Genomic DNA, 23,836 nt, shown 5'->3' with positions numbered 1-23,836 from the left:
GAGCAATTACAAATAACTATTCTTGTTTTAAAAGCGTCATTACAACTAGCAACATGACGGTCAGTCACCTCTAAGCAGGACTCAGTAGAAACGCAATGTGTTGGATTTGTCCATGTCTCGCTAAATTAACCTAGCTACCATAACAGCCGTGGAGAATTTATACTACAGTTTTAAGGGATCTCTCTGAAGGTTTTAGATGATACAGTGGTGCTTCGTCCTCTGGATGAAGAACCATACATCTCGGCTTGGCTTCATTGCATTATTATTTGGGGAACGTTGACATGCCATTTGTGTTGACGGATGGATGAAAATAATGTAATTATAGTATCGTTATACATAGGCTAGCAGGAAAATCCGCATGAGATATCCATAGAACTGAGCCCTGCTCCATTTCAGCACCATGCCGCGGTCTCAGGTGCTGCCCAGACTCGAAACATTTCAGCACCATGGCACTGTCCCCTGACGCCAAGAAACGTGTCAGCTCTATGCAACGGAACGTCTTTGATTTGAAATTATTCTGCAAGTGGTTATAATTTATTGCACGTCCTAGTTTTGCAGCTTTACAACCTCAGAATTATAGCTAATGGATGGCAGCGAGTTACGTTTTTGTATATGGTGATGAATGACGATGCATGATAAACCATAAATTAAACGCAAAAACGTGCACTTAGACATATTTTCGTTTGGCAGAACTTTGACAAGCTTTGATTTGTTTTCTAATGACATTGACAATTCATATAGATATTAGACTTAGGCCTAATTGTGACATCATGTGTGTATGACATCTTTGAAGAATGCTCTGGCTTCAGCCAATCGGAATCGAGTATTCAACAATGCTTTGGCATAATTCAAGGACGTTCATATTCACTTCAGTTGTCTGCCGATGGTTCACTGACGTTTTTTCAAAGGAGGTATTAGTATTTCCTCTAAACATCCTACAACAATAAGCTACTCATCATGTCAGATGACAGCAAGGTATGGTTCATTTGCCTATTTTGAGTTTAGAGGAGAAATTACTAACAATATAGTAGGTCACTAACACAGCAATAGGTCTCACTGGTTTGATCCATGGCCTGAAATCTGACCACTATTGCCGTTTTGTTTAAAATAGGAGCGAATAAGTTGTTTCATAAAGTCACAACCTAGGACTGATATTGACCTCTTATTTATCCACCAGAGCGTGAAATGGGAGGATCCCCCGGATGACCAAAATAAAGTAGTGGAGAACATGAAGGATGAAACAGAGACACATGAGACCAACAAGAACAGGACAGGAGGCAAGGTAAGAAATATGCTGTCCTTTACACATGCTCTGCCTACTTAGGCACAGATCTAGGATTAGTTTACTATCACTAAATCCTAGCCTTAAAGCATTAGGAGACGCTACACTGACCTTAGATCTGCTATTAGACCTATAATCTGTTGTCATGTAGGCTAAACGTAAGTCCAGTGGCGGTGCCAAGAAGACTTCCGTGGAGGAGGACAGCAGCATTGGTGCAGGTCCGAGATTACTTCATGTTGGGTGCAGGTTGTGTTCAAATTCATCAGCACCGATCTGAGTAGATAGTATCTATATAGGTGAAAGCAATATAGTGGAGGCCCGCAGAGAGATGTGCTTTTACCTGTCCAGTGCAATCAAATCCCTAAAGGTGAAGGAAATTAGGGATCAAGTTCAGATTCAACTTTAGATTTCTCTTTGCGGTTTCCCAGAGTCTTCTCAGACACCCGGGTGTGGTTTCCGGGAAAGGGGATCTATCATTGAGCAGCTGGAGAAGGAGGCTCAGAAAACTCTAATGCCTTCTCTCAAGATTGGGACATGCTGTGCCCCAATCCTCCTCTCCTTCCTGAGGAGTCTAACTGATGAGCAAGTCCCATGTCTTTTTCCAACCTCACATACAACAACTCTGAATTTATAGTCATAGTGCACCTTCTAACCACAAATGGGATTTCAAACACTACACTTAACCCTAACATCACTGTAACCACACACCTAACTCTTCCTGTAAATCAAGAACAAAATATCTCATGGACTTGCTAATTGCTTAAATAAATACACGTTTATTTTCCCTGACATGGCTATCTAGTGACTCCACTAACTCAACACCAGTGTGCAGGTAAAATATGTTTCCTTTCTTTTCTTTTCTCTAGCCAATGGAGAGTGATTCAGCAGGGCATGAAAAATAATGTAAGTCTCTCCACATAAGGTTCTGGTCAAAAGTTGTGCGCTATATAGGGAATGGTGTCATGGAATTGCTTGATTGACAAAAACATTACTCTGTTTGTTGGCCATAGCTCACATTCGAGCAGCTCTCCATGCTGTGTCTGAAGATTGTTAAAGTCGTGACCCAGACAGCCCTCCGCATTCTCCTACCAGCGCTAGCTCGTATCATGGGGGTGAACCTGAGGAGTGGGGCAACCTCCCCAGAATCCCAGTGCTCTCTGACAGGGTCTGAGGATTCCTTAGGCAGTCTGGATGAGAGAGAGAAAAGGCTGCTGATCAGTGAGATGAACTACTGGACTAAGGAGAGGAGGAGGAATGGCAGTGCAGGATGCCGCCAAAAATCCACTCGCAGGACCTCATCACCATGCTGTTCGCCTAAGAGGTATGTTCACAGCAATATTTCAACATAATAATTGCAAGACCTGATCCATACTTATCATAAATTATTAACTTGGAATTCACACCTTGTAGTTTTAAGTTCTGGTAAGTTCTGGTTCTGGAAATGTTGCCACTGGGGGGGTGGGTCCAGGTGAAAGTCATTTTTAACTGGGTAAGCCATGAAGTCATCTATGAATAAATAGATCAGGTACATGTCTTTCAGAAATAATCATATTCTGATGTTGTACAAACATAAAAATCAGGCAAAAAATCGTGTCAGTTGGCTTTAGGCTTCTAGAACTACGGTGGTATGAGAAGTAATCCATCATTGCTCTAATTTGGTTTTCAGGCTCACTAATGACCCAGATTAGATACAGTTGGTTACATTTGCATGGCTTAAGTGGTGATTGTGTGTTTATCTTCAAGGTCCCAGACCTCATTGCAGAGCTTGCCTGCAACTAGAGAGGCTCCCCTCATGGAGGAGCCTCTTAAGGCTCTTTTTGGGGTAACGGAAGAGAGCCTGCTGATATCCCTGGGTGAGGGTCACTCCAACCCCACCTCCTCCAGCTCCTCCGAGTTGAGCTGTGCTATCGTGGGGGAGGTGGTACACCAGCTTAACTCTGGCCTCTCAGTGGCCATTCAGGCCAGCCCGGGGAGTTGCCCCCCTATGGACAGTCAGGACATAGCAGCAGGCAAGGAGGTCATTCGGGTAGCCTCGGTTCAGATCCTGGCCGAGCTACAGAGCCAAACATCTGAGCCAGAGTGGGTAGGGTTTATCGAGCCCCTCATGGACCCTGTGACCGATGATGTGCTGGAGGCCATTGTCGGCACAATGGACAAAATGGCACAGGACTTCAACATCCTATTGGATCTGGCCAAGAAGATGACAATCTTGGGGTCTAAATTTCTGACCAATCTTCAATGTGACCTAGATGTTGAGTGTCCATCTGGGAAGGAAGGGACCACTCACTTTCTCAAAGAGACTGGATCCTCTACCAGTGTGGTGGCCAGAAAGATTCAGACCCTCTCTAGCCCCGACTTTCAGTCTAAAGCCCTGAAGGCGGTGAGCACCATCCTTACAAGGAAAGTCAGCAGCTCTTCTGGCATGGTTCCTTCCTCTAGGCCTTCTAGTGCTGCTCCTAGCCTTACTGAAGCCCCGCCGAATACCAGCTGCACAGCCCTGACATCTGTAACCTCCACTGCCACAGTGATTGTTAAGGCATTTGTGGGAGGCATGGAGACGATAGCATCATTTGAAGACACATGTGAAGCAGTTGATTGGCCAGTTCCTGTAAATGACCACAAAACAGGGTCTTCACAGAAGAGAACCTTCTCTCTAGCCGGCACACTCTATGGCCGTATACGAGCAAAGCTGAGGGACCTTTTAACTCTAGCCGCTCGAGAAGAAGGTGTGGCTAAGGATGCTTCTCTTCGGGAGTCTTCAGACACCCTGGAAAAGGCAACTGTTTCAACTGTTGAGGTCCAGTTACCCAGCACCGAACACAGTAGAGTTCCCAGAGAGAGCCAACCAATACCAGCTCTCTGTCTCTCCAATCTGGATACCAGTACTCAAGAAGTTCTTAGCAGTGTTTTTTCCATCTACAAGTCAGAGTTATCAAAAGTGGAGAATAAATCCTTAGCCGTTGTCAGTTCATCTGATGAGTCCCTAGAGGCTTGTTGGTTTGTTGATGGTGTCCTATCAAAGCTTGATGACTATACTATTTCCCAGTCACCCTCACCCAATGAAGACTTGAGCGTGAGTACTCAATATTCTCAACTGAGCTCAGAAGAGAGTGTCAGAATCACAGAGTCCTCAACTAGTCTGATTCAGAGCATTAAGAAGCTCTCTAGCAATGACTTTCAGACTCAGGCAGAAGAGGCAGTGAGTAAAGTGCTGATGAGATCCAGTCATTCCTTTATCACACAGATCAGCCATACTGGTCTTCAGAAAAGTCTGCAGGCTGGCTTATCATCTAGCTCACCATCAGAGATCCATGTCCTTTCAGAATCCATGTCCTCCATGTCCTCTGAGAATACAGCCTCTGGATTAGTGGAAACCTTTGTCAAAGGAATGGCGACTATTTTCCAGAAAAATGAGTCCACTGACACTGTGCTACTGGAAAGAAGTGGGAGAGTTTCACAGTGCTCCCACGGGGGCTCCCAACTGGATGATACTGAATTGAGTGTTAAAATATCAGAGGAGAAGCTTTGGTCAACAGCTAAGAACATCTGCGTCAGTATGAAGAACACACTTAAGGATTTCTTCACAGGGCTGAAGCCATCCGGATCCGAAAGGACAGAAATGGCTCCTTCCAAAGAGACCCTTGGGGAAATCCTGGTTGCTATCCAGAGTGAAATCTCAAACTTCGGGCGAATGAAGGATTCCAGGGAGCTCCTTCAGATCAATGATATGGTAGGAACTATGCTGAAGGAGATTGAGAAAAGTGAGGATGACAGTGAACAAGTCTGCCAAGACATCCCTCGAACCTGTTCATCTTTATCCACTTCTTTAAATGGTCGTAGTTCCTTGTCCAGCTCTTCAAAGGGTCCTAGGTCAGAGTGTGAGTTAGAGATCAACCTCCCTGGCACTCCCATCCCTGACAAAGTGCCTTTTGATCTGACCTGCCCCATCGTCAGGAGCTCCTGCATCGACACCAGGGACTCTAAAATGCCAGAGATTTCTACAAGTGACCTAAAGACAAAGATGATGGCACACACAGATGAACCCCTGCATCGTAACAGTCCAATGACTGACAGCAGCCGACCACCGAGTGCTAAAGTCTCTTTTCGATCCTCCACTCCGTCTTTCACCAGCAAGGGAACCTCTTTGGTACCAAAGGGAGAGGGGATTGACATTGAAGAGAAGGAGGTGTGTATCCCTAGCAGCTCTGGCCATCTGAGGGAGCTCTTAATCATCCCGGACATCAGCAGTGCCACTGCATTCCCACTGCAGTACTTGATGGATTCCAGCAAAGATGATGGCATCTGTTTTGTCACCATACTGGTGATAAGGTTGCTATCGGAGATCAGACCCTCAGCCCTAGATGGACCCTCCCAACAGGCAGCAGATCTGACAGAAACATCTCAGCAACTCATCAGACAAGTCCTGTCTGAGTTCTGTGCTGCATCCAGATTCTCCAGGACACAGGCATATTCCCAGAACCTGAACATCCAAAGGGTGTTCAGAGGTGTACATAAAAACCTCATGGAGGAGTTTGGCTCTTATAACACCCTGCAAGCAGCTATTTCCTCCCAGGACCCTGCATTTGACAGAGTCCTGGTAAAGTCCTTGACCCAGCAGCTGGTACAGGGATGCAAGGAGGCGTCAAGACCAGCTTCTGCTGCAACAAACCCATCAGACCAGGCTAAGACGGAGAGGGGGGCTGAGCAGAAAGCAAGAATGAGCTTCCTTTGCTTTTCAATGACCAAACTCAGGATCAACTTCAAGGTATAGCAGGGAGTTAGCATTTGTTTTTGGTTCCAGTTAGGTGCTGATGTTATTGATGTGGCTATGATAAGACAAATACATGAAATAAATATTTTTTATTCACCACTAAATTGTTGCCATGGATTCAGAAGTGTTCCATTTATTTATTCTCTGTACCATTTTCTTTACCTTTCTTCTGTTAGCGTTCCAAGAGAGGAAACAAAAAGGACTGCCATTCAGTCCAAGACCATACTGAGATTCCCTCTACTGATAGACATTGCATAGGTAAGGATGTTTTAGAGCTCTGCTATAGCTTGTAGTTTTGTTTAGGTGTGTGTTAGAAACATAGGAATGCCTATCAAACTCATAGCACTTGTTATTTTTCAACGTTACTATACTGAATCTCTCTCTCTCTCTCTCTCTCTCTCTCTCTCTCTCTCTCTCTCTCTCTCTCTCTCTCTCTCTCTCTCTCTCTCTCTCTCTCTCTCTCTCTCTCTCTCTCTCTCTCTCTCTCTCTCTCTCTCTCTCTCTCTCTCTCTCTCTCTCTCTCTCTCTCTCTCTCTCTCTCTCTCTCTCTCTCTCTCTCTCTCTCTCTCTCTCTCTCTCTCTCTCTCTCTCTCTCTCTCTCTCTCTCTCTCTCTCTCTCTCTCTCTCTCTCTCTCTCTCTCTCTCTCTCTCTCACCCCATCCATTTCTCTTGTGTTTCTAGCTCCAATTGGAGAGGTTTCTCCCTCCATATCTCAGCCTGTCAAAAAACGATCCTTGATTGTCAGGGTCTTTTCAGCAATGATGAAGCCATTCAGGCGCTTCACCAAGAAGAACCTGTAACCTGTTACGCTGCATGAAGAACTACTTTTGTAACAGCAAGACTTTTGACAAGAGGAATTTCTGCATGTCTAACCTTTCAAAGTCTATTTGATCAAATAAATGCCAATGATTTTACAAGAATTTCAAATGTTTTCGAAGATTGATAATACTGAAGCAGATTTTCTCAGAGAAATGCACTAGTTCCCCCTTGGTTACACATTTATTGTTCAGCTTTTGAGTTGGCAGGACTTCAGGCGTCAGGTAGCCTTGTGGTTAGAGCATTGGGCCAGTAACCAAAAAGTTGCTAGCGTCAGATCCCTGAGCTGGCCATGTAAAAATATGTTGTTATGCTCCTGAACAAGGTAGTTAACCCACTGTTCCTAAGCTGTCATTGTAAATAAGAATTTGTTCTAAACTGACTTGTCTAGGAAAATAAATAAAATAACCACAGCTTGACTCTAATACAATAGTTGCTGCATAGACTGTCAGATAACCAGATGTTCTCTATTAATTTAGTTAGATTGGTAAGAGCTTATTAGCAGCAAGGGGAAAACACATAGAGGAGAATTAGCTATCTGCAGCTAGATCAACCCTCTGAGATGCTTTCTATATTTTTTTAAATATTATTTTTTATTTCACCTTTATTTAACCAGGTAGGCAAGTTGAGAACAAGTTCTCATTTACAATTGCGACCTGGCCAAGATAAAGCAAAGCAGTTCGACACATACAACGACACAGAGTTACACATGGAGTAAAACAAACATACAGTCAATAATACAGTATAAACAAGTCTATATACGATGTGAGCAAATAAGGTGAGATAAGGGAGGTAAAGGCAAAAAAAGGCCATGGTGGCAAAGTAAATACAATATAGCAAGTAAAACACTGGAATGGTAGATTTGCAGTGGAAGAATGTGCAAAGTAGAAGTAAAAAATAATGGGGTGCAAAGGAGCTAAATAAATAAATAAAATAAATACAGTAGGGAAAGAGGTAGTTGATTGGGCTAAATTATAGGTGGGCTATGTACAGGTGCAGTAATCTGTGAGCTGCTCTGACAGTTGGTGCTTAAAGCTAGTGAGGAAGATAAGTGTTTCCAGTTTCAGAGATTTTTGTAGTTCGTTCCAGTCATTGGCAGCAGAGAACTGGAAGGAGAGGTGGCCAAAGAAATAATTGGTTTTGGGGGTGACTAGAGAGATATACCTGCTGGAGCGCGTGCTACAGGTGGGTGATGCTATGGTGACCAGCGAGCTGAGATAAGGGGGGACTTTACCTAGCAGGGTCTTGTAGATGACATGGAGCCAGTGGGTTTGGCGACGAGTATGAAGCGAGGGCCAGCCAATGAGAGCGTACAGGTCGCAATGATGGGTAGTATATGGGGCTTTGGTGACTAAACAGATTGCACTGTGATAGACTGCATCCAATTTGTTGAGTAGGGTATTGGAGGCTATTTTGTAAATGACATCGCCAAAGTCGAGGATTGGTAGGATGGTCAGTTTTACAAGGGTATGTTTGGCAGCATGAGTGAAGGATGCTTTGTTGCGAAATAGGAAGCCAATTCTAGATTTAACTTTGGATTGGAGATGTTTGATGTGGGTCTGGAAGGAGAGTTTACAGTCTAACCAGACACCTAGGTATTTGTAGTTGTCCACGTATTCTAAGTCAGAGCCGTCCAGAGTAGTGATGTTGGACAGGCGGGTAGGTGCAGGCAGCGATCGGTTGAAGAGCATGCATTTAGTTTTACTTGTATTTAAGAGCAATTGGCGGCCACGGAAAGAGAGTTGTATGGCATTGAAGCTTGCCTGGAGGCCTGTCAACACAGTGTCCAAAGAAGGGCCAGCGACTCACCAGCAGCAAGAGCGACATCATTGATGTATACAGAGAAGAGAGTCGGTCCAAGAAATGAACCCTGTGGCACCCCCATAGAGACTGCCAGAGGTCCGGACAGCAGACCCTCCGATTTGACACACTGAACTCTATCAGAGAAGTAGTTGGTGAACCAGGCGAGGCAATCATTTGAGAAACCAAGGCTGTCGAGTCTGCCGATGAGGATGTGGTGATTGACAGAGTCGAAAGCCTTGGCCAGATCAATGAATACGGCTGCACAGTAATGTTTCTTATCGATGGCGGTTAAGATATCGTTTAGGACCTTGAGCGTGGCTGAGGTGCACCCATGACCAGCTCTGAAACCAGATTGCATAGCAGAGAAGGTATGGTGAGATTCTATTGTTTTCATACTGTTTTTATTTATTTACTTTTCTGCTCTTTTGCTCACCAGTATCTTTACCTGCACATGACCAGCTGATCATTTATCACTCCAGTGTTAATCTGCTAAATTGTAATTATTCGCCTACCTCCTCATGCCTTTTGCACACAATGTATATAGACTCTTTTTTTTCTACTGTGTTATTGACTTGTTTATTGTTTACTCCATGTGTAACTCTGTGTTGTTGTCTGTTCACACTGCTATACTTTATCTTGGCCAGGTCGCAGTTGTATATGAGAATTTAATCTCAACTAGCCTACCTGGTTAAATAAAGGTGAAATAAAATAAAAATCTGGCACTTTTTTTCAGAAAACCGATGGCAGCGTCTATCATTGCTCTTCTACCATCTATCCCATGTCTGCACCTCCCTCTTCCATCAAAAACAAATTACCTGGTTAAAGTTAGTTAGGCTAGGGGTTAGGGTTAGGGTTAAGGTTAAAGTTAAGTTTAGGAGTTAGGTTAAAGGGTTAAGGTTAGAGTTAGGGGAAGGGTTAGCTATAAGGGTTAGGGGAAGGGTTAGCTAACATGCTAAGTAGTTACAAAGTAGCTAAAAAGTGGTAAGTAGTTGAAAGTTTGCTAATTAGCTAAAGTTGTCTGTGATGAGATTCAAAATCATAACCTTTGGATCGTTAGACATCCGTGTTATACTGTATGCCCACCCCTCCACCCTAACCAACCACCCTACTTTAGTTTTTGCCTTAAATAACCATTTGTCTTATATAACCATACCAAACAGGTCATTGTAGTTATGAGTGTGAGTGTTAGAGAGGGATTTGAGGATTTCACTGTGGGTCAATGCAGAGCTAAGCATGAAGGATTTTTGTGGCATGACATAAAACCAGAAACCACAGCACAGAGGAAACCTCTGAGGGTCATAATGGCTGGTCCCATTAAACCTGGGGGAGTAGGAGTTTCAGCAGACCTCAGAGGACAGGAGCTGTCATGGTGTTAAGGACAGTAGATGAATGACCGCACTTTTTTGCTCTTGTTCCCTGTGTGTGTGTGTGTGTGTGTGTGTGTGTGTGTGTGTGTGTGTGTCTTGACAGAGGTAGAACGTGATGAAATACAGAATTGTGCGTTCGTTTGTTGTAGCTTTTTATTATTGTAATAGATCATTTTCATCCCTAGCTTTTTAAGAATGAGGCAAGATGAAGTCAAATTTCTCAAACAAGAAACATGGTTGACTGTTTCCCTTCAGTCGATTTCTCATTCTCTTGTAAAATAGCAATGATGCAAGCGCTCTGATCTAGAAGCCAGTGAAAGCCAGAGGTTTTACAGCTAGTTTGTTCAGCTCAGGAAAGCCCCACGGCAGCACTTTGGAGTGTAGCATTGTGTTTTGATATCCTCATCTCCTTTGACAGTGTCTCCCGCATTCCGACAGAGCAGATAAAGCAGTACTGGGTAGAGCTGGTGGGGCTTTCAGAGTCAGTTTCATCTTTCTGCTCAGGCACAGGGCAGGCATCATATGAAGTGTTTATCTCAGGAGTGCCTGATTTACCTCTGAACGGTGTCAAATGTGAGAGAAAGTGGGATCCGGGTGCTCTTTTACCGTTGTATGGATGTCTCTCTTTGACGAAGAAAAGCCTTGCCATTGAGAACCTTATTCCAGTCAGAGAGATATTATCAATATTTGTGTTGCTGGGGATTTGTTGTCATCTGTCTGAGACGGAGATACTGGTTGAGCAGAATACATTTAGAGGTACATTGGGAAAGAAAATCCTGCATGTATGAAAAAGCCCACCCTGTGGGTGTCACAACGTCTGTGGAAGTCGAAGCCTCTCCTTGTTCGGGTGGTGCTCGGCGGTCGAAGTCACCGGTCTTCTAGTCATCATTGATCCATTTTCCATTTTCGATTGGTTTTATCTTGTCTTACTATACACCTGGTTTCAATCCCATTCATTACCTGTTGTGTATTTAACCGTCTGTTTTCCCTCATGTCTTTGTCAGAGATTGTTTTATGTTCAGTATTCGTGTTTTGTATTTGGTGCGCGACGGGTCCTCGTACCCACTTTGTTTCATTGTATTTCATGGTTTTGGAGTTATGTGTTTTAAGTTATTAAACTACTCCATTCCACCAAGTTTGAATTATCCTGCGCCTGACTTCCCTGCCACCTATACACACGACTGTGATAGAATCTCTGACCAAAATGATGTCAGCAGGAGAAGGTACCCCAGCCGTGGAGGTGGAGGAGCGCGTCATGGAACATGCGGCGATGATTTCCAAACTGAGCGCAGCCATGGATCGCGTTGTCCAGAATATGGACCGCTGGGAGACAGTTTTTCCAGCGCCTCTACCAGGACAACCGGGGGTCTACCCTGAACACCCCTTTTCCCACCTGAACCTAGCAGGATCCATCTATCCATACCACAGGGATACGACGGAGATGCTGCCGGATGCCAGGGTTTCCTCCTAACACTAAGCATGTACCTGGCCATGGTCCACCCAGCTCCATCGGACCGTGAGAAGAGTTTCGCCGTCGTCTCGTGCCTCACCGGGAAAGCCCTGGAGTGGGCCAGCGCTGTGTGTGGAGGTGGAGATGCGGCGTTGGACGATTTTGAGGAGTTCACCCGCTGTTTCCGGACAGTATTCGACAACCCACCCGAGGGCAGAGCGGCGGGTGAGCGCCTCTACCATCTGAGGCAGGAGATGAGGAGCGTATAGAAGTTTGCGCTGGAGTTTAGGACCCTGGCTGCCGGTGCTGGATGGAGCAACAGGGCCCTGATCGACCATTACCGCTGTAGTGAGGACCTCCGTCGGGAGCTGGTCTGCAGAGACACCACCCTCACCTTCGACCAGCTGGTGGACCTGTCCATCCGGCTGGACAACCTGCTGGCTACTCGCGGACGTCCAGATCGGGGTCTGGTTGTTCCATCTCCGATACCCATGGAGCTGGGAGGTGCAGAGTGCAGGGAGACCGGAGGGGGTTCCCTCTCGTGCACCATATGTGGCCGCAGAGGTCACACTGCTGGACTGTGCCGGGTTGGTTCCTCTGGGAATCGAGGTAGCAGGCAGGGCAATCTGGCATCACCCCAGGTGAGTAGGCACCATTCTCATCCAGGGCCCTCTGTTGCACATATGTTTGTCTCTGTTACTTTTTCTGAATTTTCCCTGCGTTCCCAGCATAAGGTGCTAGTAGATTCAATCGCGGCTGGGAATTTCCTTAATAAAGGATTAGCTCATAGTTTAGGGATCCCCATTGTTCCTGTGCATATGCCTTTCCCCGTTCATGCCTTAGATAGTCGACCATTAGGGTCAGGGTTTATCAGGGAAGCAACCGCTCCTTTGAGTATGGTAACGCAGGGGGGTCACAGGGAAAATATGAGTATTTTTCTTATTGATTCTCCTGCGTATTCCGTGGTGCTGGGCCTACCCTGGTTAGCTTGTCATAACCCCACTGTTTCTTGGCCACAGAGGGCTCTCACGGGGTGGTCAAGAGAGTGCTCAGGTAGGTGTTTAGGGGTTTCCGTTGGTGCTACTACGGTGGAAAGTCCAGACCAGGTCTCCACCGTGCGCATTCCCCCAGAATATGCCGATTTGGCTCTCGCCTTCTGTAAAAAGAAGGCGACTCACTTACCACCCCATCGACAGGGGGATTGTGCGATAAATCTCCTGGTAGACGCTGCACTTCCCAGGAGTCACGTGTATCCCCTGTCGCAGGCGGAGACGGTGGCTATGGAGACATATGTCTCCGAATCCCTGCGTCAGGGGTACATTCAGCCCTCCATTTCACCTGTCTCCTCGAGTTTCTTTTTTTGTGAAGAAGAAGGATGGAGGTTTGTGCCCGTGCACTGATTATCGAGGTCTCAATAAAATCACGGTGAGGTATAATTACCCCCTACCACTTATTGCTATGGCCATTGAGTCAATGCACAGGGCTCGCTTCTTCAATAAACTGGATCTCAGGAGTGCGTACAATCTGGTGCGTATTCGGAAGGGAGACGAGCGTAAGACGGCATTTAGTACCACCTTAGGGCATTATGAGTACCTCGTCATGCCATATGGGTTTTAGCCCTGTGCCTTCTTTTCGAAGAACCTCAGCCTGGCGGAGCGAAACTATGATGTGCGGGACCGGGAGCTGTTGGCTGTCGTCAAGGCCTTGAAGGCGTGGAGACATTGGCATGAGGGGGCTAAACACCCTTTTCTCATCTGGACTGACCATCGCAAACATCCGGGAGGCGAGGAGACTGAATCCTCGTCAGGCAAGGTGGGCCATGTTTTTCACCCATTTTGTGTTTACCCTCTCTTACAGACCAGGCTCCCAGAACGTTAAGGCAGACGCACTGTCCCGGCTGTATGACACAGAGGAGCGGTCCATGGATCCCACTCCCATACTTCCAGCCTCTTGTTTGGTGGCGCCAAACAATGAACATGCACCTATAGAATGGTGTTAAGACACTAACAGCTTACAGATGGTAGGCAATTCAGGTCACAGTTATGAAAACTTAGGACACTAAAGAGGCCTTTCTACTGACTCTGAAAATCACCAAAAGAAAGATGCCCAGGGTCCCTGCTCATCTGCGTGAACATGCCTTAGGCATGCTGCAAGAAGGCATGAGGACTGCAGATGTGGCCAGGGCAATAAATTGCAATGTTCGTAGTGTGAGACGCCTAAGACAGCGATACAGGGAGACAGGACGGACAGCTGATGGTCCTCGCAGTGGCAGACCACGTGTAGCAACACCTGCACACACCACGTGTAACAACACCCACATCGGTACATGCGACAGGCACAGGATGGCAACAACAACTGCCCGAGTTACACCAGGAAAGCACAATCCCTCCATCAGTGCTCAGACTGAATAGACTGAATAATAGGCTGAGAGAGGCTGGACTGGGGGCTTGTAGGCCTGTTGTAAGGCAGGCCTCACCAGACATCACCGGCAACAACGTCGCCTATGGGCACAAACCCACCGTTGCTGGACCAGACAGGACTGGCAAAAAGTGTTCTTCACTGACGAGTCGCGGTTTTGTCTCACCAGGGGTGATGGTCGGATTTGCGTTTATCGTCGAAAGAATGAGCGTTACAGAGGCCTGTAACTCTGGAGCGGGATCGATTTGAGTTGGAGGTTCCGTCATGGGCTGGGGCGGTGTGTCACAGCATCATCAGACTGAGCTTGTTGTCATTGCAGGCAATTTCAATGCTGTGCGCTACAGGGAAGACATCCTCCTCCCTCATGTGGTACCCTTCCTGCAGGCTCATCCTGACATGACACTGCAGCTTGACAATGCCACCACGCACAGAACGAGCAGTATGGCTGATTTCCTACAAGACAGGAATGTCAGTGTTCTGCCATGGCCAGCAAAGAGCCCGGATCTCAATCCCATTGAGCATGTCTAGTACCTGTTGGATCGGATGGAGAGGACAGGGCCATTCCCCCCTAGAAATGTCTGGGATCTTGCAGGTGCCTTGGTGGAAGAGTGAGGTAACATTTCACAGGAATAACTGGCAAGTCTGGTGCAGTCCATGTGGAGGAGATGCACTGCAGTACTTAATGCTGATGGTAGCCACACCAGATACTGACTGTTACTTTTGATTTTGCCCTTCTCCTTTCGTTCAGGGACACATTATTCAATTTCTGTTCGTCACATATCTGTGGAACTTATTCAGTTTGTCTCAGTTTTTGAATCTTATGTTCGTACAAATATTTACACGTGTTACGTTTGCTGAAAATAATTGCAGTTGACAGTGAGAGGACATACACACACACACACACACACACACACACACACACACACACACACACACACACACACACACACACACACACACGTTCCTATGCTTCCTGGCTGGTGTTTTGGTCACTTTTGAATGCTGGCGGTGCTTTCACTCTAGTGGTAGCATGAGACGGAGTCTACAACCCACACAAGTGGCTCAGGTAGTGCAGCTCATCCAGGATGGAAAAATCAATGCGAGCTGTGGCAAGAAGGTTTGCTGTGTCTGTCAGCGTAGTGTCCAGAGCATGGATGCGCTACCAGGAGACAGGCCAGTACATCAGGAGACGTGGAGGAGGCCGTAGGAGGGCAACAACCCAGCAGCAGGACCGCTACCACCGCCTTTGTGCAAGGAGGAGCACTGCCAGAGCCCTGCAAAATGACCTCCAGCAGGCAACAAATGTGCATGTGTCTGCTCAAACGGTCAGAAACAGACTCCATGAGGGTGGTATGAGGGCTCGATGTCCACAGGTGGGGGTTGTGCTTACAGCCCAACACCGTGCAGGACGTTTGGCATATGCCAGAGAACACCAAGATTGGCAAATTCGCCACTGGCACCCTGTGCTCTTCACAGATGAAAGCAGGTTCACACTGAGCACGTGACAGACGTGACAGAGTCTGGAGACGCCGTGGAGAACGTTCTGCTGCCTGCAACATCCTCTAGCATGACCGGTTTGGCGATGGGTCAGTCATGGTGTGGGGTGGCATTTCTTTGGGGGGGCGCACAGCCCTCCATGTGCTCACCAGAGGTAGCTTGACTGCCATTAGGTACCGAGATGAGATCCTCAGACCCCTTGTGAGACCATATGCTGGTGCGGTTGGCCCTGGGTTCCTCCTAATGCAAGACAATGCTAGACCTCATGTGGCTGGAGTGTGTCAGCAGTTCCTGCAATAGGAAGGCATTGATGCTATGGACTGGCCCGCCCGTTCCCCAGACCTGAATCCAATTGAGCACATCTGGGACATCATGTCTCGCTCCATCCACCAACGCCACGTTGCACCACAGACTATCCAGGAGTTGGCGGATGCTTTAGTCCAGGTCTGGGAGGAGATCCCTCTGGAGACCATCTGCCACCTCATCAGGAGCATGCCCAGGCGTTGTAGGGAGGTCATACAGGCACGTGGAGGCCACACACACTACTGAGCCTCATTTTGACTTGTTTTAAGGACATTACATCAAAGTTGGATCAGCCTGTAGTGTGGTTTTCCACTTTAATTTTGAGTGTGACTCCAAATCCAGACCTCCATGGGTTGATACATTTGATTTCCATTGATAATTTTTGTGTGATTTTGTTGTCACCACATTCAACTATGCAAAGAAAAAAGTATTTAATAAGAATATTTCATTCATTCAGATCTAGGATGTGTTATTTTAGTGTTCCCTTTCTTTTTTTGAGCAGTGTACATACATACATACATTCATACATACATACAGTGGGGCAAAAAAGTATTTAGTCAGCCACCAATTGTGCAAGTTCTCCCACTTAAAAAGATGAGAGAGGCCTGTAATTTAAATCATAGGTACACTTCAACTATGACAGATAAAATGAGAAAAGAAAATCCAGAAAATCACATTGTAGGATTTTTAATGAATTTATTTGCAAATTATGGTGGAAAATAAGTATTTGGTCACCTACAAACAAGCAAGATTTCTGGCTCTCACAGACCTGCAACTTCTTCTTTAAGAGGCTCCTCTGTCCTCCACTCATTACCTGTATTAATGGCACCTGTTTGAACTTGTTATCAGTATAAAAGACACCTGTCCACAACCTCAAACAGTCACACTCCAAACTCCACTATGGCCAAGACCAAAGAGCTGTCAAAGGACACCAGAAACAAAATTGTAGACCTGCACCAGGCTGGGAAGACTGAATCTGCAATAGGTAAGCAGCTTGGTTTGAAGAAATCAACAGTGGGAGCAAATATTAGGAAATGGAAGGCATACAAAACCACTGATCTGGGGCTCCATGCAAGATCTCACCCCGATCTCACAAGAACGGTGAGCAAAAATCCCAGAACCACACGGGGGGGACCTAGTGAATGACCTGCAGAGAGCTGGGACCAAAGTAACAAAACCTACCATCAGCAAGGGCATTGAAGATGAAACGTGGCTGGGTCTTTCAGTATGACAATGATCCCAAACACACCGCCCGGGCAACAAAGGAGTGGCTTCGTAAGAAGCATTTCAAGGTCCTGGAGTGGCTTAGCCAGTCTCCAGATCTCAACCCCATAGAAAATCTTTGGAGGGAGTTGAAAGTCCGTGTTGCCCAGCAACAGCCCCAAAACATCACTGCTCTAGAGGAGATCTGCATGGAGGAATGGGCCAAAATACCAGCAACAGTGTGTGAAAACCTTGTGAAGACTTACAGAAAACGTTTGACCTCTGTCATTGCAAAAGTATTGAGATACACTTTTGTTATTGACCAAATACTTATTTTTCACCATAATTTCAAATAAATTCATTAAAAATCCTACAATTTCTCATTTTGTCTGTCATAGTTGATTTAATGTGATCCTCTTCCTGTCTCGTAACAGATCCAGCCCCTGACGGTTGCCCTGACCCAGACTACATCCCCAGGTCCAGATGATTCCAGCAGGCACAGCCTAGGTGGTTCAGCAGAAGCTCCTCCAGCAGCAGGTGGTGACTGCAGCTGCCTCGCTTCAGATACAGACCCCCCCTCCTCACAGCCCGGCCCAACAGGCCCCAGTTTCCGCTGCAGCAGAGTCCCCAGTACAGCAGCAGCCAGCCAAGGGCCAGGCTCGCGGAGGGGCCATGAGGGGCAAGACCCAGTCCAAGCCCAGCAGCTAGGTGCCCACAGGACTAGTTAGAGCTCCCCTTTCAGCTAGGCTAAACAGGACATCTCATCAGTGTTAATGCACTCAGTGACTGACTAGCAGATCCAGCGTTATGAAGGAGTGGTGGAGTCCAGTTTGAGGTGGCTGTGTTGAATCTAACCTGGTTTAAGGAACTGCTCCATGTAAAGGAATGACCTGTCTTTTAAGAGTGTCATCATCTATCTTCAACACAGTACTGTAACTGTCGGCTGTTTCCTTCGCAACTGTTTCAGAAGGTCTCCCCTGGAGGAAACCTGGACCAACATCCAGGGGGAGGTTTAAGATCAGAAAAGCAGAAAAACAATATTCATGCCTTTTTTTAAATTGATGAATATATTAATGTTCCTCCATAGATATCCTGTGGCTATGGGCTGGTGCATAGCTCATTTGGGGAATGTCCATTTGAATAATGTTTTGTGTATTCATACATTGTCCCTGTCCGCCTTGATGATATTATTCTCATGCTTACCGTTTATGATGTCTGTAATTTCATAGTTGGTAGATATAGAAAACACCCTTCTTGTTAAAAAAAACCTATGTAGTGATAATCATATCTTTACGTTGTAAGTTTGAGCTATGTAGTCTGAAGAAAGCTTGTGATTGTGTCTCTGGGACCCGGATAAGCACGCATCCTACGTTATCTCCCAAGGCAGGCAGTATTACCACTGCACTGGATAACCTAGCTATCTATAGTGGCAACCAGCTAATATTTTCATTACATAAAGTGCATTCGGAAAGTATTCAGACCCCTTGACCTTTTCCACATTGTTACGTTGCAGGCTTACTCTAAAGTTGATTCAATCGTTCCCCACCCCCCCTCTACAGATAATAACCCATAAAAAGAAAGCAAAAATAGGTTTTTGATTAAAAAATATATAAAACAATGTACTAAAAATAAAATACTGATATCACATTTACAAATATTCAGACCCTTTACTCAGTACTTTGTTGAAGCACCTTTGGCAGCGATTACAGCCTCGAGTCTTCTTGGGTATGACGCTACAAGCTTGGTACACCTGTATTTGGGGAGTTTCTCCCATTTTTCTCTGTAGATCCTCTCAAGTTCTGTCAGATTGGATGGGGAGCGTCGCTGCACTGTTTTTTCAGGTCTCTCCAGAGATGTTCGATCGGGTTCAGGTCTGGGCTCAGAGACTTGTCCCGAATCCACTGCTGCATTGTCTTGGCTGTGTGCTTAGGGTCGTTGTCCTGTTGGAAGGTGAACCTCTGGAGCAGGTTTTCATCAAGGATCTCTGTACTTTGCTCCGTTCATCTTTCCCAGGATCCTGATTCAGGCCAAAGAGTTCAATCTCGGTATCATCAGATCAGAGAATATTGTTTCTCATACCCTTCCCCCAGGTCTGTGTTTCTTTCCAAATCATGTCCAATCAATTGAATTTACCACAGGACTCCAAACAAGTTGTAGAAACATCTCAAGGATGATCAATGGAAACAGGACGCACCCGAGCTCAATTTCGGGTCTCAATAATTATTTAAACAAGGTAATTCTGTTTTTATTCTTAATAAATTTGCTAAAATGTTCTACACTTTTCGCTTTGTCATGAGGTGTTTTGTGTAGCTTAATGAGGAAAAAATAATTGTATCAATTTTAGAATAAGGCTGTAATGTAACAATGTAGAAAAAGTCAAGTGGTCTGAATACTTTCCGGATGCACTGTACTGTAAGTTTACTTTTTATAACACATTTCCTGTGATATAACCGTTGGGAAATAATGGGTACTACTACCGTATAATAGGTTAAATCAAAAGATGGAATATGCTGCAATAGATAAAAGCCTTTCTCAGTGTTTTAGTCATGAGGGAGAAAAGAAAGCTCTCAACAGCGTTGTCTGTTTTCCCCTGCTGGCTTCTGACAGTGGCAGATATATCAGAAGAGAAAACATTTATTTGGGCAGGAGGGCAGAGATTCAGGCCTAAAGCCACTCAGAAGATCCTAGATCACTGGATCAGAGGGCATGTCACACAGTGTCAGAAGGGTCAGACTGTGTAGAAGGGCTATACACACACCACTATAGTTAATGTTGCTATCACTGCTAACATTTAAAAGACCAGTATTGTAATCTGGTCTGTTAACGGGAGCACATAAGAAGACAAAGGCCAATTTAATGCAATGAATGACGTTGAATTAATTGTCTGAAGTTACTTGGTCTTTAAGGACTGTTTGAAGGGCTTGAACAGGCCTTTGGAGATGGCAGAAAACATCCTGACGAGAAGTGGACGTTTGTGAGGCGTCTCCTGTTGGGAGCTGGCGGGGAGATCCTTTGGCAGTGCAGACATGGCAGCATGTGGCACTATGCTGGGCACTACAGAAGAGAGAGAGAGCGTTTACATGCACTTTAATTCAGAAATGATGTAATGTATGTTACAACTCAACATAACTGACACTGATAAAATGAGAACCAACAGCTTGAGTTTTGGAGAATATAATTACTTTTACATAAGAGATGACTACTGATTGCGTATATAACCTTTGTAAGGTTATTTTGAAATGGCATTTATTTGTACACCAATATCTCAAACAGACTGTTGTCCTGTTGTGTGAACTTACGCATGCCATCTTCAGCAGTGGTCTGTACTTGTTCTGATTCAGAGCGGTGGGAATCCTTCTTGTTCCCCTTCTTGAATAGCTAAGTATTTAAAGAGAAAAACATGTTTTAAAAAATGTCACAGCTGAACAACCTCATGATGATAACAATCACACCTACCACACCAGCACAACAACATTTATGATTGGTTTTGGAATGAACGGATGGTTTTATATTTTTACACTGAATAGCATTGTTTACTCACAACTGTTCATTTAAATACGTTTGCTGTACCTTTAAGTTGCTTGTCAGCCTGACCAGCCTTTGTAGAAAAGATAGTTTCCCGCTGCTAGCCCTCACATCCTCAGCCAGTGGAAGAGCCTTAGGCCCGGTGGTTTTGACTGATGTTGAAAGATTAGTGGAATCTGTGTGAGTAGCTGGACAGGTAGGATGACTGACAGTGAAGGTGAACAGGTGGTCACGTGTCAGGTGACAGAGGAATGGATGAGACTGAGGCAGGAATTCCTTTAACCATAAAGTGGTATATTTACTGAGTAGTCTGTGCTGCATCACAAAGGAAACAAATAACATGTATCCAATCAGATTCATAATCAAAGATCAAATCATATAATTCATTATTAACACAAGTTAGGGAGGTCAACAGTTCAGTTCATTAAGTCAATAGTAATCATCCGTGAGACATTTAGGCTCGTAACTATTTATCATAAATCATGAAAGAATACAAACAGGGAATGGTTATACAATCTATAATCCCCATGATCAAAGTCTATCAGTTAGCAAACAATGACGTTTCTCATTTCACTCTTTCAATTATCTTCATGTGTACATATAATCAATTTCAATACATATGAACCATATCGGTTGCATAATTGGCCTATGAGGATCCGTAGGGCCGTGATCATTGACAATTCACATTACACAATATGTTTGAAGCGTGCGCTCCAAGCCGCGCTCCGCGGTAAAACCTATAAACAATAACTGAATGGCCCACTCTCCCGATCGCCACAGATAATTCCGATGAAAGGTAACATAGTCGGTGGACTTACGTGGATTCATGGACGCACAGAACTTCTGGATCAGATGGAGTTAAGGAAGAGAAAGCAGCGAGATCAGGCGATGGCAATTTCCTCCTTTTATGGAGTTGAGATCTGTCGGACATTTCCACCTGACCTAATTAGAGCGCCCCTGGTCCAGCTGAGTAAATGGCAATGAATTAAAGGAGTATTCCACCAACTCCATGGGCCTTTTCTACAGCCACCCCGGAAATTTGTTAAATTCCACACTCCTCAAAAAAGGCTCATTGCTCCCCGTCCTCTGTCATCTCAGGGAGAGGAATTAGTCGGGCAACTGGCCGGATATATGTCCGGTTCTTCACTGATCTAACACGACCATCGGTCCCAGGCATAGTCTTAGTTATACGGCCCACCGGCCAGGAGGCTCGAGGCAGCTGAGGGTCCACCATCATTACTACTTGGCCAGTTTCCAGGCTGGCCATTTCTCTCCGCCATTTCCCTCTGTGCTGTAGACTTGGTAGGTAATCCCGAATGAATCGGGCCCAAAAATGGTCAGCTAAGATTTTGCTGTGTCGCCACCCCCGTCTGCCTACGAGGTTGGTATCAGCATACATGGCCTGAGGAAGTGACGCATCTCGGCGTCCCATCAAGAGCATATTCGGTGTAACCGGATCGGGGTCAGCGATGTCTGCAGAGAGATATCCCAAGGGTTTGGAGTCAATGATAATTGGGTGGATAGCATCTGGGTCCAAAACCTCTGCTTGGCGCAGCCTCCCTCCGACTCTGATCACTCCAAGGATTGGATCATATTCTAGGGCAAGAGAGAGAAGACGGCTGTCCTTAGCCACTTCCCTACCGGCTTTCAGAGCTTTTAACTCCTCAGGGAAGCTAACTGCTTGTGCTTGCTGGAGTAGTGTCTCTGCCGCGAGGGAGGTAGGTATAGAAGCCACCCCATCTGAGGTCTGGTTTGTGGCAGTGATCAGATCCGGCAGTGTTTGGGATTGTGTTAGGTCAGGGAGAGCCGTTGTTGGTTCCGTAGAAATGCTGTAGCATTGGGCGGACCTCCTTAACTCATAAGCTTCAGTTGGTTGCGGAGGGGCCGTACGCCTGGGGGCTGTCGGCCACTCGTTCTCTGGTTGGGACAAGCCTGCCTTCACAAGGTTATGAATCTCTCGGTTATGAACTTCTGCAAGCTCAGGATTCTTCACCAGGCGTCGCTCCGTTCTTGAGGCTGCCCTCAATGCCTCATTACATCTGTGGAGAAGCGCTTCACTCAAAGACTTGACAAGAATCCTATCAAATGAAGAGTCCTGAGTCGACACGGCCTGTTGGAGGATTTTCTCCGAGCCAAACTCCTCCAACAGATTTTTATAGACTACTCTGTAGACTTTATGAATCCTCAAGTTCTCTGGATAGGCTTGTGTCTCAGAGCAGCCTGACCATGCACAGAAGACCTCCATAACTTTAGGGATCAGGTCTTGTGACTTGCGTGTGACGTCAACTGGGTAATCTTCTGCTGGGGTTTGGATTTCTGTTAGAATTCTCATTACTAACATGCTGATGAGGCCGGTGAAGTCATCATCACTGCCCAAGTTATCAGAGGATGGGGTTGGAAGTGTGACATCTTTGACCATGTCTGGGCTGGTTGACATATCGTCCCTGACAATGTTTTGAGCTACACCAGAATGACTGGTGGTATCCACTTCCTCTCCATCAATGTTGGCCTTCAAGATTTGTGCTGCATTGGAGGTCTCGCTTGTTGCCATAATGGTGCCAGAAGGAGACAGCCGAGGGGAGGACTTGCCACTCAATAGATTGCCTACATCAGATATAGTGGGTTCAGATGTTTGGAGAGATTCAGTTGGAGAGGATCCTCTACTTTCTGCATCAGAATCCACAGAGTACATGACCTGGCTTACCATAACTTTGGTAAAGAGACTGACTGTCACTAAATACTGATGAAGAAGAAGAAGAGCATGAAATTCTATCTTCAGACACTCTAGCCAACACCTTGGCCCCCTGAGCCAAACTCATTGAAGTTGAATAGGGCACAAAACTAGGAAGCAGGAGGCACTTAACAGACTCCTCTACAAACAGCTGAACCAGCTCGTAAGTTGTGGGCTTCCCCACCTTGTCATTCCTCTTCAGCTTCGAAAGGATGGTATCAGATGCACTCTTTCCAGCCGCCACTGTCAGTCCCAGAGGGGTCAAGTTGCTATCGGAAATTATGCGGTTGACTTGGTGACTGAGATCACGGGAGAGAGCACCAATCCTACCCTGAGATATGAGCTCCTCCAGTCTAGCTATTGGATCTGTTAGATCAGGGTGAGATGTAACCTGCCCTTCTGCCTCTGGATATACCTTCTTCATGATGGTATCGGCTATGGCAAACATGCTTGTTCTGGCATCACACACCATTGTTTTTGGCTTAGTAGATTCGCTCATGTCAATGACTGAGCATCTTACAATGGGCTGAGCAGTACTCTCGGGTAACTCAGAAGGAATGGGAGTGCAAATTCCCACTCTGTCTTCTGTGATTTGGCAGTTGAGAATGAAAACGAGGAGGAAGACCGCAGTGACTCTTGATAGACCAATTCCTCGCCACATTCGCTGCTT

The 23,836-nt window shown here is 45.8% G+C and overlaps 2 protein-coding genes and 1 long non-coding RNA gene across 3 annotated transcripts in view; 2 read left to right on the top strand and 1 right to left on the bottom strand.

Moving 5' to 3' along the window:
* The first annotated feature begins 917 nt into the window (after positions 1–917).
* Positions 918–23,836, top strand: part of LOC118947734 — a 62,125-nt gene continuing 39,206 nt past the window's right edge. The window contains exons 1-4 of the mRNA XM_036972862.1: positions 918–1,282; positions 1,434–1,500; positions 1,711–1,864; positions 2,149–2,185. Coding sequence (XP_036828757.1) covers positions 1,229–1,282; positions 1,434–1,500; positions 1,711–1,864; positions 2,149–2,185 — 312 coding nt within the window. The 5' untranslated portion in view covers positions 918–1,228. The remainder of the gene's footprint in view (positions 1,283–1,433; positions 1,501–1,710; positions 1,865–2,148; positions 2,186–23,836) is intronic.
* On the top strand, positions 6,000–6,783 carry LOC118947741. Its single transcript, XR_005041923.1, has 3 exons — positions 6,000–6,047; positions 6,230–6,311; positions 6,735–6,783. It is a non-coding gene; the product is annotated as an uncharacterized LOC118947741 (long non-coding RNA).
* LOC118947730 lies at positions 19,502–23,804 on the bottom strand. The gene is made up of 3 exons (XM_036972831.1): positions 20,481–23,804; positions 20,210–20,288; positions 19,502–19,964 (listed from the first exon to the last, which is right to left on the bottom strand). The coding sequence occupies exon 1, from the start codon at positions 23,140–23,142 to the stop codon at positions 21,505–21,507; it is 1,638 nt and encodes a 545-aa protein (XP_036828726.1). The 5' UTR covers positions 23,143–23,804; the 3' UTR covers positions 19,502–19,964; positions 20,210–20,288; positions 20,481–21,504.

The sequence above is a fragment of the Oncorhynchus mykiss genome, unplaced genomic scaffold (genome assembly GCF_013265735.2).
Source record: "Oncorhynchus mykiss isolate Arlee unplaced genomic scaffold, USDA_OmykA_1.1 un_scaffold_195, whole genome shotgun sequence".
Lineage (NCBI taxonomy): Eukaryota > Metazoa > Chordata > Actinopteri > Salmoniformes > Salmonidae > Oncorhynchus > Oncorhynchus mykiss.
The sequence above is the reverse complement of the archived record's forward strand: the minus strand, read 5'-3'. Positions and strand labels throughout refer to the sequence as shown.